The 14816-nt window shown below is 47.7% G+C and overlaps 1 protein-coding gene across 8 annotated transcripts in view; it reads left to right on the top strand.

Annotated features, from left to right (window-relative positions):
- Positions 1 to 14816, top strand: part of MEF2A (myocyte enhancer factor 2A) — a 95091-nt gene that overhangs the window by 39006 nt on the left and 41269 nt on the right. For all 8 annotated transcript variants that reach the window (XM_048519687.1, XM_048519692.1, XM_048519690.1 and 5 more), the window contains exon 3: positions 3578 to 3781. In XM_048519687.1, the coding sequence (XP_048375644.1) occupies positions 3578 to 3781 (204 nt within the window). The remainder of the gene's footprint in view (positions 1 to 3577; positions 3782 to 14816) is intronic.

The following is a 14816-nucleotide window of genomic DNA, read 5'->3' as shown; positions in this document are numbered from 1 at the left end:
GTAAGGGGGGGGGGGATGGCACATCAGCAATATGTAAGTTGCCTTGAGTGTCATGGTGAAAGGAGTTGGGATATAAATCATCTCAAGCACAACTCTCTGGGCCTCTGACTTCTGAGTTGAACTGGGTGGCAACCATTATATTGTATGATCCGATCTAGACTGAGTCAAGTTATTTCACATTTTTTGGGGTCCTATGAGAATTATTCCTGTTTCCTTCTGACAGACATAAATCCATCGTTTACATATAGGATTGCCTCTTTTATGTTTTTATCAGTAATTTAAGGAAAAGGTTTGTGCATGTCAGCCCTTAAAAATAGACTTGCCTGTCTCATTTCTATTTATGGAATTGATTGTTGTGTTTTATTTTATCGAATATTTTCATATTGGTTGTCTTTTATTATTATAGCCTGTGGCTATAATGCTTAATAAATACTTACTAACCAGAGGCAGGGCGTTTCCTGAGGTAGCACCTTGCTTTTGGAAAGCCTTCTCCCAGGATTACCTCAGAGCCTCTAAAGTGCCGAACCAAAGCCTTAATTTTTGCTTAGACTTTTAATTAGGCCTTTTTTTATCTTTCCAGATGTTTTATGGTTTGCTTCTGGACTTAGATCAGTTTTATGGATTCATGTTATGCTGCCCCTGGGTTTGCTGTGATGATTTTTTTTTCTATGTTGAAGATTTATCATTTCAGCCATACGCCTTCCGAGATAAACTAGGTTTTGCAACCTCATAAGTGAAGAGTGGTTTCTAATCTTCCAAGAGTTGGCCATTCCAAAGGCTTCAGGGCAGTTGAAGAAAGCCCCTGTTTTCTTCAATAAGCATATGAGAGAGGGACTTACAAGAGAGGCACAGGCAGGTAAAGGCCTGTTTGTTTCAGGTCAGTTTTTAAAGAGCTTTAAAAGTAAGTCCTTTGTACCTTGAATTTGGCCTAGAAGTTCATAGGCAGCTGGCGCACTGGATCCAACCACTTGAATGTTCTTTTCGTTAGGCCATAGTCCACAGTGTCCTGTATTGGCTGGAGCAGTCTTCAAGGGCAGACCCTTGTAAAATGCAGCATAATAATGTGTCCTAAAGGTTATAAAAGCCAATCTTTTATTTACCTTTAAGTACCTTGATTAAAAGTGTTCCTGGTTATTGCTACTGCCTGTTTACCTGGGAACAGGAGTTCCTCCAGGTTGCAGAACATAGAGGCATTAACTACCACTTCGCCTGTTACAGAAATATCCAACAGACTCATTTTGTCTGAAATCAGCCTGTGTTGCTTTTTGAGTGTCTGGTTGCCTTCTTCACTTCCACAGAGTAGCTCAGCCAATGAGCTTAGCCTTTATTCTCTAGTCTGAATTATCATGATGCCCTGAAAATCTTATATAAACAGGCTTGTCCATAGACCACACAGTGCAGTTGCAGTAAACAAGGATTCTTTCTCACCTTCCAGCATTCTGAGATGCCTTCAGAAAGGAGTGTAGCATGAAATGGGCTGGGGTGCCAGGCAGAGGTGTAGCTGGGCCATACTGTGTCCAGTGCACACTCTGCGTTTTCCACGCACCCCCCCCCCCCAACACACATACATACCTTAGTTCAGCCTGAAAGCTTGTTCACTTGAGGCTGAAAATTGCCTGGTGGGAACTACACTTCCCAGGAGATCTTGGGGCTCGCAAGGTCTCCTGGGAAGTGTAGTTCCCACCAGGCCGTTTTCAGCCTCAAGTGAACAGGCCACTTTTCCAGCCTGCACTTTCAGGCTGAACTAAGGTAAGTGTGATGGGGGGGGTAGCGGGAGGCAGGGGCGCCGCGAGGGGGCGATTTTCCACTCCCCAGGCGTGCGCCCGGAGCAGTGCGCCCGCCCCTGATAGCTCCCCCTCTGATGCCAGGTTATGATTTAGCTGGACCAGATTTTGCAAGAATGGTTTGCCTTGGCAGGAGTGTGTGTGACGGGCCTAAAGTCACCCAGGAAACTTCCACGTTTCAAGTGGGGATTTGAACCTCTGTTCTCAGAGCCACACAGTTTGTGTGCTGATCTTGTATATTTGTCTGAACTGCACGGAGTTCAGTATTTTCATGAACTCAGAATAATAACTAAATCATCGCTTCCGTTGCTTATTTAATTTATTGAATTTTTTTTTTCTGGGCTGATAATTGTGTCACTATCACTTTCCCTTTTAAACATTGCAACTATCTTGACAACAGACATACAACTTTTCCTAGCGACTCCATAATTACCCAGAGGGACAAACTCTTAATTAAAATTGATACCTCATTAAGAATTTCACTGTGACTTCAAACTGCTGGCAGAGCCTTATAATCAGAATTTGTAGGAAGAACAGATCTTTGCTAGAGGTGGGTGGACAGGTAATATCTTTAGAATCCATCTTCTTGCTCTGTGGGTAGAAGGGCATCTTGAAAAGGGTAATTCCCACCGATTGCTCAGGAAGGCAGAAACGATTTCTTCAACTCACCCAGTCTCAGTTCTGATTCCTTCCTCCACAGGGAGTGCAGCTTCTGAGTGGACTCCTTATCTTTCTCCCCAGAGCAACCTCAAATTTTGAAATAGAGACATTTGCCCTCTCTCAGTCTGTTCTTTTTCCTTCTTCACACCTCTCCCTGGTTCCTTTCCTCCTTCGGTCTCTGTGGCTTTTCTGCGTTCCCTACCTCCCCTTTGTAAAGGCCACTTGGCAAGGCTTGGAGACTGTGGAGCTATGCATGAGACACACGTTTCTTTCCTAGAATGACAGTGACTTGGGAACGCTCTTCTTCCACCTGTTCCTCGAGGTGGGAGCTTCCCCAACAACTCTACCTTGTAGTGAGCTAGGAAGACTGTAGTTCAAAAAACAAACGCACCTGAAAATGTGCTATTAAAAAAGGCATGAGAATGCCAAATCTAGTGCAAATGACTCTCTTGGCTGTCAGTTTGGCCCTGCGAGCCTAAGCTGGCAAACCAGGCACCTCTGTAGTCCTCCCCCACCAAAAAAAAAATTGTGGGTGGATGGAATTGTTGCCTGGCTGGGGTAATAGCATTTCTAAGGAGAGAGAAGACGTGCAAGAGATACAAGAGTGCTCCTTCCCCACCCCATCTCGGTCACCAAGCTTTCCTACCTGAGGTCCCTGCCCCTACGAAGGGACACATATCCCATCGAAACTCTTTCTACAAACGCAGCCTGCAAGCCTCTTCCTCTGCTGCCACCCTTGCCAGGGCCCGGGACAAGCCCTCAGGGATGCAGAAACTTTCAATTCTAGCTTTCCAGTGAACTTGGGACAGTTGCACACTTTTAGCTTAACCAACCTCACAGGGTTGCTGTGTGGATCGACCAGAGGAGAAGAGCACATGTAAGCAGCTTTGAGTCCCCGCTGGGAGGAAAGTTGGGGTGAAAATGAAGTAAATAAAATAAAATAGATGCCTGATAATCGCAATAAGTAATTAGAACATTTTGCAAGTAGCAGGTGTGAGCCAGTCTGGTGCAGGGGTTCGAGTGTCAGATTAGGATCTGGGAGACTCGTCTGTGCCCGTGGCACTCACAGCGTGATCATTGGCCAGTCATTCTTCCTTTAAAAAACCCGCCCTTCTCTTTTTTCTCTTGTGTAGGTGACCTTTACGAAAAGGAAGTTTGGATTAATGAAGAAAGCCTACGAGCTGAGCGTGCTCTGTGACTGTGAAATAGCACTCATCATTTTTAACAGTTCTAACAAACTCTTTCAGTACGCCAGCACGGATATGGACAAAGTTCTTCTCAAATACACGGAGTACAACGAACCTCACGAGAGCAGAACCAACTCAGACATTGTCGAGGTAACACCACTGAGTTAATTTCTTGCCTGCTTTAGGCTAGGGAAAGCCACTGTGTCTGACTGAATATTAACCAAAGTCCTGGGGATTATTTGAATTGTACACTGTTTATTTATTCAGACTGCTCAGATAAGGACGAGATGTTGGCCAGCTTGAGGTGAGGTTATGGGATTTTAAGTGCTAGTAATAACCGTGTGCTGTTAAATTGTAACCGACCCTGGGGATTTCAAAGCAAGAGATGAGCAAAGACTCACTGGTGCGTTCCTCTGCTTCTTTGACGGTCCATCCAAGTATTAACTGTCAGTTGGCTCCCAAGCCCCGATGACATTGGTCTACTCTGGCCTGTCGGGGCTGCTAATAATATTTGTGTGCTGTCAAGTAACAGCTTACCCATGGCAACTCCAGGACCCGGGGGTTTTCAAAGCAACCTGCCACTGCCGCCTTCTGCGTAGTGGCCCCACACTTCCTTGGTCTCTTGTCCAAGTACTGACCGTGGCTGAGGCAACCTCTGACGAGATGGGCCTAGTCTGGGTTATTCAGCCTGCTGTTTCAGTCTTACTTAAACCCCTCTCATCATGGCATTCATGTTGGGTGTTCTGTCCTACAAAGGAATCATAGTCATGTCTATTGATTCTCATTACTCGCCATTCCAGTATTCTCTTCTACAGTATTACTTAAATTCCCTGTCATTGTGGAATTCATGGTGTGTGTTCTGTCTTTTGTGGAAGAATGCTGAAGCATAATAATGTTGGCTGATTCTCATTTCTAGCCATAGCAGTATCCTCTTCATATACTCATTCTGACTAGCGTGTGCTCCTTGTATGCATCAAAGGAGGCATAAAGTTTTTGGGACTTCCATAGGGTTTTACTCAGCCATGATTTGGTTTATTTTGTTGTTGCTGGCTGAGCAGGATTTTTGTGAACTTCCTAGAAAGTCGAGATTTACAAATTGTTTTAGGGATCCTTTAAAGAGCATCCCAGTCTCAAGTTCAAACCATCAGGGGCTTCTTTTGAAGATTGTTCTTTTTTGCTTCAGTATTCATGTAAATAATTTGTGGCTCTTGTCATGGGGCAGGGGAATCAATACTACAGTTCAGAGCAAATGGCTTAGCATTCAGTTCTCCTGTTGCCATTCTTTCCAATTCATACTTGTAAAAATAATCACTTCTACAAGAAAATCGATCCGTGTTAAATGAAACATACAGGTTGCGTAACTGTTCAGTTAGTTGAGTTCTGGCCATTAAAATGTTTGTACGGCTTTGGGTGGTGTCTTTTTGGGCAAGTTGCAAATGGTTTTTTTTAAGGAGAGGAGGACGGGACAGCTGCTCTTAGCCAATGTTCTGCATAATTGCTCATCTGCTGGCGTTTTTCCCCGTTTAGCTGGCAGATAACACGGAGAACTGTGTAAATACTTTGAGGATTCGTGGAAACATGTTGCTTTCCTGTTGGAGGTTCATTTCTATAGTCTATAGCTTCTGTATATCAGTAGAACAGCTGTAACTTCTTTTTGTCCTTTGACTGAAAAAAATATACTGATTACCTTGTCTTGCATTGAAGTCCAGTGATCTAGTGGCCTCAAAGACGAACAAAACTAAATCTGGCATAAGCTTTCATGAGTCAGAACTTGCTTCGTCAAATGCACTCTGACTCATAAAAGTTTATGCTGGCAAGATGCCGGTGGACTTGTCTTTTATTTTGCTATTACACTAACACAGCTACCCATCTAGAATTAAAGTCATACAGTGACTCGTGATATACTGCAGGGCACTGTCTCTATCTGTCTTCTGTTCCCTTTGCTACACCACATGGACCAGAGTTTTGGGTTTCAATAAGTGAGTGTATGTGGTCATAGTTATACTTTTTCCCACCTAAAGATTGAAGTGCGGTCAGTTGTGGTGCTTCCACAATAGCAAATAGTCCTGAATGAATATGAGAATTATTGTTCATTTTGAAGGTCTGCTTTTGTCAAAACCATTATTCTGGGCATATTGTAGTTCAGTATGCTTTAGCCAGCCCTGACAAATTTTCTTTTGCTTTAGAAGCCGGACGTTTTGTAGCCTTCAGGGTTTTAGAAGAAGAGCTGGATTAGAGCTTGCTGCTCATGTGGGGGAGTGGGGAATCGAACCCTATTCTCCAGATTGGAGTCTACAACTCTTAACCACTGTACTATATTTTCTAATTATTGCTACCACAAAACCTAAACTTGAACACTTCATAGTAATTTTTAAAGCTCTAGGGGGAGAAAAGCATAACATAAATTATGAGGTAACCCTGGTTTTCACCATCACAACAAATAGCTAACCTCTGGCCCTGTCCTGACATCTCCCTTATTTCTCATAGTTTAATTTGGGGGTGGGTTTTTTCCCTGATCTGCTGAAAAATGTCTAAAGTATGTATCTGGCCCTATTCTTTGTATCTACCAGTCTGCAAAAGGCCCAAGTTCACAATTATAAAAGTTCCCAGTGCAGTCATTGGGTCATTACTGACCAATGGGGCAACGTCACAAGGTTTATCAGGCAGTCTTTGTTTATGGGGTGGTTGGCCATTGCCTGTCCTTGTCGTCTACACTTTACCCCCAGCAAGCCAGGTACTCATTTAATGACCTCGGAAGGATGGAAGGCCGAGTCAACCTTGAGCTGGCTGCCTGAAACTGGCTTCTGTGGGGATCTAACTCAGGTTGTGAGCAGAGCTTGAACTGCAGTACTGCAGCTGACCACTCTGGGCCATGGGGCTCATAGATTCACAATAAGATATATGTTATTAAAATATCAGCGGTTCTGTTGCCAGTTGTTGATGTGGTTTGTTTCCAGAGGAGCTGTGGACGTTGTGAGTTGCACACTGGGGCTGAATCCTATCAGCTTTGCTACTCAGTCTCCCTCCTCACCATGTCCCTTGTCCTGCTTAGTTTTTGTATAACTAGATTCATAGAGTTGGAAGAGACTACAAGGACCATCAAGTCCAACCTCGAGCAATGCAAATGCAAATGCCTTAACAGACCAGATGATCGGGAGCAACAACCGCAGAAGGCCATTGCGTTCACATCCTACATGTGAGCTCCAAAAGGCACCTGGTGGGCCACTGCGAGTAGCAGAGAGCTGGACTAGATGGACTTTGGTCTGATCCAGCTGGCTTGTTCTTATGTTCTTAATGCAGGAGCACACAATCAAAGCATTCCCAACATATGCTCATCCAGACTCTGTTTAAAAACCTCCAAAGAAGGAGACTCCACCACTCTCGGAGGCAGTGAATTCCACTGTCGAACAGCCCTGATGGTCAGGAAGTTCTTGCTGATGTTTAGGTGGAATCTCTTTTCCTGCACCTTGAATCCATTACTCCGTGTCCTAGTCTCTGAGGCAGCAGAAAACAAGCTTGCTCCCTCTTCGACATGACATCCCTTCAAATATTTAAACATGGCTATCAGGTCCACCCTTGACCTTCGCTTCTCCAGACTAAACATCCCCAACTTCCTAAGTCTCTCTTTGTAGGGCATGGAGTTCAGACCTTTTACCATTTTGGACATGTTCCTCTGGACACGTTCCTGGCATGGCCTTCTTCATACTGTTCTCTTCTTCGTTTGTGGAAAAACTGTTTGGATCCATCCCTACATTTTGTGCTACCAAGAACGCTACCAAACTATGTTGCCAACTTTCTGCTATTCTTGGAGTGTAGCAGTAGAGCTTGGAAATTTTGCAATTGTGTCATTCCCTGCTCATTCTGTCCTTTTGTGTTAAGCAAACACCGAGTTAGTACAACCCTCTCATTAATTTAAAGCGACGTGCTTCAGGCGGTTGTCTGTGATGTGACCTACCTTCTTCTTTGACTTGTGTTACACCAAATGGCATTGTTGCCAGTGACACGATGGAGGAAAAAGCATTTTGACGTCTCTCGGGGAAACGTTGTTCCACAGTTTAAAAACCCGCAGATGCTTAGATCACTGGCTGTCATACATCACAAGTCAAGGGGCTATCATCTAATCCTGGCTGTTTACAAACTGTATCCTGTGGCAGTTCCAAAGTGTCAGCCTGCAAATCCACGTTTCTCAAAGGAAATCAGCTGTCCGTGGTAACAGTGGACATGCATATATATACAGCTGGGGAATACTCCCTTTTCTGCTGGTGAAAAAGAGAAGGGGCTTCTTTATGACCGCCACAAAAAATAGGTTATATCCTGGGGAATTGGGAGACCAGTCTGGATAGTGGTCATGTAGGATAGGGGGCAAAGTAAGAAGGGGAGTTAAGAAGAAGAAGAGTTTGGATTTATACCCCACCTTTCTCTTCTCAAGGTGGCTTACAAGCTCCTTTCCCTTCCTCTCCCCACAACAATCACTTTGTGAGGTAGGTGGGGCTGAGAGAGTCCAACGAGAACTGTGACTAGCCCAAGGTCACCCAGCAGGAATGTAGGAGTGCAGAAACACATCTGATTCACCAAATAAGCCTCTGCCACAGGTGGAGGAGTGGGGGAATCAAACCCAGTCCTCCAGATTAGAATCCACCTGCTGCTAACCACTACACCACGCTGGCTTTCAAGTGAGATGGAATGAAAAATTGACTGAATCCATTCCATTAAATCCATCTAGAACTTTTCTTTCAGTGCAGAGACCTCTGTCCCTGCGCACCAGGCATTTCATTGTGCCTAGCGTTCTCTGCATGATGGTAGTGTACGTCTGATTTCTTCAGTAAAAGTACAAAGTTTATAATCTCGTTTCACCTCAAAATATGTTTTGCAGCATGCTGTAAAAAATACATGTATATGAAATTCTTAGCTTGTTTATGTTAGTTGTACACCATTCAAGGTGGTAGATCAGATCATTTGTTTCAGGGCTATGTGGCCGTGGTCTGTTAGTTTTGCTCTTAGTGTTTCACCTGTGGCACAGTATGGAGTGCCTCAGAGAAAACACATATTACCATGACCTGACTCTGAAAACGTCAACCATGAATGTGGGCAAATGTTAGGAGCAAAAATTACCAGACCAGAAAACCCACAACAGCCAGTTGATTCTAGCCTGAAAGCCTTTGAAAATACGTTTACAATTAGGCTTTGTGATAGCAGAAAATGTGGCTGTTAAAATGCATGAAAAATCGCTGAAAAATGTGTCTGGTCCCTGAATTTGCGGGCCGGTTTCTAAAGCTCAAGGAAAATTTATCAAAGCTCGTCTTAGCAACGTATGTGGAAATTTGAGAATATTTGCCAAAATTTGCCAAAGGAGCGCTTGGGAAGATGGACTTCAGAAGACTTCCTTGGAATGAATTAATTTTGTATTTATTCTGTTTATACCCCACCCACCCCGGCAAAGACTGGAGAATTGCACATGAGCAAATCCTTAGCAAATCCTTGCTGATGAGACCTGGCTCCTATTGGTCACTTCCTTCCTTGTTGGGCGGGGGGGAGAGGGGGGAAGCAGGCAACATGAGAACAGCCATGTTTAAGTGCTTTCTGTTTTAGGGTGAGAGCATGGTCTCCACACTCGATACTTTAGCCCCAATGGGGAGCCTCTTAACTTGCTACAAATCAAGCTGCTTCAACAGCAAGACATTCTCTTGGATAGTCAGCACAGGGTGCTGTTAGCGACATGCTGTGAAAGGCATACCGCTGTCTGTATCAGATTACTTCCTACATCTGTACACCTCAATATAAACAATGCACTCGTCGTAAATTTTATATCTGATGCAGTGATGTTCATTCAGTGGCTGGAGAGTTACTTGTGGCTGTTCAGTGTGTCACCTGTGCTTCCTCTGAGCATCATTCCCCAATATGGTGCCTTCTCTTGTAGGCGGAGACCTTCTCGTTGGGTGATTTCCCACCCCTTTTCAGGGAGGCAGGATCAAACGTCATTTCCTGTTCAGGTTAGGACTCACTCGACTTTCCCAGTTCTATTTCCTGCCTGAACAGGGAGGGCACGGATCCTGTGGACTCCTTAGCTCGTTTCTAAAATCCTTTCCCTTACTCTTTTCTCTGTCTTGTTTCTTCTCAAGTCAAGACTCCTTTTGTCCTCCTTCTCTCCCGTTTCGTAAGCAGGCTTGGGGATTTCTTTTAATTCCCTGGTCCTCCTTTTCCCGCCCTTTCACGCCTTCCCGCCAAAATGGCGGACCGAGAGTTCTCTCCCCCTAGGGAGACCTTTCACGGAGGGGTAGCTGAGGCCACCCGAGCCTCGACAAAGAAGACCCTTCCCAGCGAAAATGCGCGCCCCCCTCGCAGCGTCGCTTCTGCCGCAGCCAGCCTGACTCTCTTGGAGGCGGCGGCCGAGGCGGCAAACCGCGGCGCGGCCCGCAACGCGCCAAAAATGATCACGGCCGGGACGAGCCTCCGTCCAAGCAGAGCAAGACAGCGCTGGGACCGGCGCCCTCCCGCTCTTCCTTCCAAGCGTCAGAGGATCTTCAGGCTGCCGAATCTGCCCATCGACCCCAACGCGACGGCAGCGTTGGTGCCGGATCGTCCGTTCCCTCTTCCCACAGGCAAGATCGATCCGGTGGAGGGGGGGGGACCTTCGGAAGGGGAAATGCAGTTATCCCGCGCGGCCCCCCCCCCCAGGGATGGACAGGCATGGCCTCCCAACGAATTTCCATCCGCCTTTCAGAAGGCCATTGAGGACCATATAGAGGCCTATTTAAGGGGCAGGGGATCCAGGGCTACTGGCACTCCACCTCCCTCTCACGCACCCGCTCTTACTTCCATGAGCCAAGGGCAAGCTAGGGGTTATCCTAGATCCCCGGTGCGCGCACTCCCTCCCCCCTCAGAGGGCGGAGAGGACCACCAGGGCAGAGGCCCTGTTCCCAGCTCCCTGGAGCGCTTCTCTGACTCAGAGGAAGTCATGGAGACCCCCTCAGATCAGTCATACAAACTTTTTAACCCAGAAGATCTCCAGTTCCTGATCTCCAAAACTGTGGCAGCCTTAGAACTGCAAGACGTGGACACTAACCAACCATCCACCTCTGGCACAACTTCTAATATCAAAGGCGTTCCTAAGGGCAGCAAAACATTTTTCCCTCATGATGAACCGTCCAAATCCATTCTTCCACTGCCAGAATTTTTCATAAAAAAGATCAGGAAAGAGTGGGAGACTCCCGGCTCCAACAAGCACCTGCTATCCAATGCCCGCAAACTTTATGCTGTGCCAGAATTCGTGGAGGACCTCCTAAAGGTCCCATTGGTAGATGCCCCTGTCGTGGCCATTCAATCTGCAGGACTAGTGTCCAAAGATGGGGAGGGCAATCTTAAGGACCCTCTAGACAAGAGGTCTGAGGCAGCACTCAGACGTTCCCACGAATCCCTGGCTCTGGCCATGAAAGCCATAGCTCCTGCCTCCACAGTGTCAAGAGCCATCCTAGTATGGCTGGCGCGAATCATGGAACTACTACCCCCAGAAGCCCGAGGGGTACGGGATGGCCTGGAGAGGATTAGAATTGCGGCCTCATTCATTGCTGACTCCACCTTAGATGCTCTAGTCCTGTCCTCTAGATCCATGGCCGCCAACGTAGTAGCCAGGCGCAATGCATGGCTTAGGACATGGCAAGCCGACAACCAATCCAAATCCATTGTCGCTGCATATTCCTTCCAGGGGGGTAGACTGTTTGGCAAAGAACTGGATGACATCCTAGTGGAGTCAAAAGACCATAAGAAGACCATGCCCAAATACGTACGACCTAGTGGGTCGAGCTCATGGCCTAAAAATAACTTCCGATCTCAAAAATTCTTTCAACGTCCACACAAGGACAACCGTAATTCATCCTGGTCGAACAGGGGCTCCTTTCGCAGAAGAGGCAACTTCAGACCCCAAAACAAGTTTGACAAGAACCCCAGACCTGAACCCGCCCCTAGATCCTGACTCCAGCTCCATCCCAGTGGGGGCCCGCCTTCTCAGCTTTGGGGATCAGTGGAGAGGAGACCACGTGGACGCTTGGTCTCGGGAGGTGATAACACTTGGGTACACCATAGAATTCCTCCACCTACCTCCTACCAACTTCCTCCAATCTCCAATCAGCTCCAGACCAGAGAAGGCGACCAGAACACGACAGGCTGTCAACCATCTGCTTTCCATAAAGGCCATAGAACCAGTCCCAACCTCGCAGAAGTGCTCAGGACATTATTCTCACTTTTTTACAGTCCCCAAGAAGAACGGGGACTGGCGAGCCATCCTCAACCTACGAACCGTGAACAAATTCATTCACCTAAAAAGGTTCAAGATGGAATCCCTGAGGTCCATCATGGAAGCACTGCGACCAGGGGACTTCCTCACCTCCTTGGACCTCACCGAGGCCTACCTACACGTCCCCATTCGCCCCTCCCACCGCAGATTTCTTCGATTCTGTCTAGGAGACCAACAGTTCCAGTTCCGTGCCTTGCCGTTCGGGCTGGCCACAGCACGGAGAGTTTTCTCAAAATTCTTACTGGGACCCATAACTCTCCTGCGGCAACAGGGCATTCATATTCACCCTTATCTCGACGACATTCTGATACGATCCAAGTCGTCACAGACAGCCCTTCAGGACCTGAACCGGACCATGCAAGTCCTACAGAATCACGGCTTCCTAATCAACCTAGAGAAGAGTCATCTACGTCCATCCCAGCGGCTGATCCATCTGGGGGCGATTATAGATACGACCCAAAACTCCCTCTTCGTCCCAGAGGAGAAGATCCTCAAGATAATACACATGGTAACCACGGTCATCAGATCCAGGGTTGCCTCCCTGCTGTTCCTCTCCAAGGTCCTAGGCGTGATGACAGCCACCTTCGACCTAATCCAATGGAGCAGGTTCCACTCCAGGAGTCTTCAACTTCATCTCCGTCCATACCAGTGGGACATCCTTCAAAAACGGGACAGAACCGTAAACATTCCGCAGTCCCTCAAGACAGACCTCCTTTGGTGGACCACCAAATCCCACCTTGCACAGGGCAAGATCTACGCGGACAAAATCTTGACTCAGATTTTCACGGATGCGAGTCTCCAGGGTTGGGGCGCAACCCTGGGGGAAGACTTCGTACAGGGCAGGTGGTCGCCCCCAACGTCCTCTCTGCCAATCAACATACTCGAGATGCGCGCCATATTCTTAGCCCTGCAACATTTCAGCTCCAAGCTGAAGAACAGACATATCCTCATCAGAACGGACAACGTGGCGGCCAAGACCTACCTGAATCATCAGGGCGGCTCCCGGTCTTCCAGACTACACAAAGAAGCCAAAAAGATTTTCAATTGGGCAGAAGGAAACGTTCTGAGTCTGCAGGCCGAACACATCAAGGGGAAACTCAACCTAAGCGCAGATTGGTTGAGTCGACAAACCGTCTCCCCGGCCGAATGGAGCCTCAACAGGTCGGTCTTCCGTCAGATCACACTCCGGTTTGGCAACCCGAGAGTAGATCTCTTCGCCACGGCGGAAAACGCCCAAGTCCCGACCTTCTTCTCCCGATTCTACCATCACCAGGCCCAAGAAGTGGATGTTCTGATCGCTCCATGGCCCCAAGGTCTCCTCTACGCATTCCCACCGATACCGGTCATTCCAAAACTACTAAGACGAATCAGAACAGAAAGATCAGAGGTCATCCTGATCGCCCCCTTCTGGCCGAGGAGGCCTTGGTTCTCGGCAATTATGGAAATGACAACCTCCGATCCATTCCATCTTCCGACGCGTCCGGACCTGCTTCTACAGGGCCCTCTTCGACATCCAGATCCCGGCTGGCTGTGTCTGACCGCCTGGCATGTGAGCGGCGACTTCTAACCCACAAGGGGTACTCAGCAGATGTAATCAACACCATACTGGATGCCCGTCGCCCCTCCACCGTGAGAATATATAACTCAACCTGGAGATCATTCGTGCTATGGTCCAGAGCACATCAGATAGACCCTAGTACTCCATCCATAGCCCACATCCTGGAATTCCTACAGGAGGGTTACCGAAGGGGCCTCAGGAGTAACACCCTTAGACGGCAGGTAGCAGCCCTGTCCACAGTCTGCCCCACCTTTTGGGGCCTGAAACCATCTCAGCACCCCGACGTCATTTGTTTCCTTAAGGGGGTCCAGCAGCTACAACCTCCTGTTAACCACAGGTTCCCTTCATGGCGCTTACACACGGTTCTGACGGCCCTCACCGCTTCGCCCTTCGAGCCGATACAAACAATCCACCTACGGTGGCTCCGCATGAAGACAATCTTTCTTGTAGCCATTACCTCAGCCCGCAGAGTATCAGAGCTCAGCGCACTTTCCGTGAGAACCAATCTCTGCGTTTTCCATCAGGACAGGGTGGTCCTCTCTCCGGACCCTACCTTCAAGCCTAAAGCATCGTCCACGTTTCACCTGCAACAGGACATTATCTTACCTAACTTCTGTCCCAAGCTGACGCACCCAAGGGAACGTACGTGGCATACTCTAGACGTGCGCAGGGCACTCAAAGCATTCATTCTGCGAACGGCTGACTTCAGACATACTCAATCTCTCTTCATCAATGTCTCGCCCCCTAATCTGGGACACAGGATGTCCTCAGCGGCCATCAGCTCCGCCATTAGGTCATGCATCGTGGAAGCCCATAAGGCTCTTAATTTACCTGTTCCAGGGGGCATAACTGCCCATTCAAAGCAAAGCAAAGAACCTTTAATGGCATTACAACATTATATACATAGATCCACTTAACCCAATAGAGGGAAGCTAAAATAAATGGACAGGGACTGCCCATTCCACGAGAAGCGCTTCGACCAACGCTGCATTTCGCAACAAAGCTTCGCTCGAACAAATTTGCAGAGCAGCCATCTGGGCCAGCCCTTCGTCAGACATTACAAATTACAATCTTGGGGCGCGGCCGAAACAGTATTTGGCCGCAGAGTCCTTGAGAACATACTGGACGCTTAGCGGTAGCCCACCCGGATTTGGGGACACTGCTTGGGGAGGTCCCACCGAGAAGGTCTCCGCCTACAAGAGAACGGTACATTGGTACTTACCCTGAAGGGGCCTTCTCTTGTAGGCAGGAGACCTTCTCGTCCCTCCCATGACACCGCTAGCGACCAGAATGTCTTCAACAGTGGTAGGTCAAGTAACCCTTCACCTCCCCCCCTT

The sequence above is a fragment of the Sphaerodactylus townsendi genome, linkage group LG17 (genome assembly GCF_021028975.2).
Source record: "Sphaerodactylus townsendi isolate TG3544 linkage group LG17, MPM_Stown_v2.3, whole genome shotgun sequence".
In the NCBI taxonomy this organism is placed as follows: domain Eukaryota; kingdom Metazoa; phylum Chordata; class Lepidosauria; order Squamata; family Sphaerodactylidae; genus Sphaerodactylus; species Sphaerodactylus townsendi.
The sequence above is the reverse complement of the archived record's forward strand: the minus strand, read 5'-3'. Positions and strand labels throughout refer to the sequence as shown.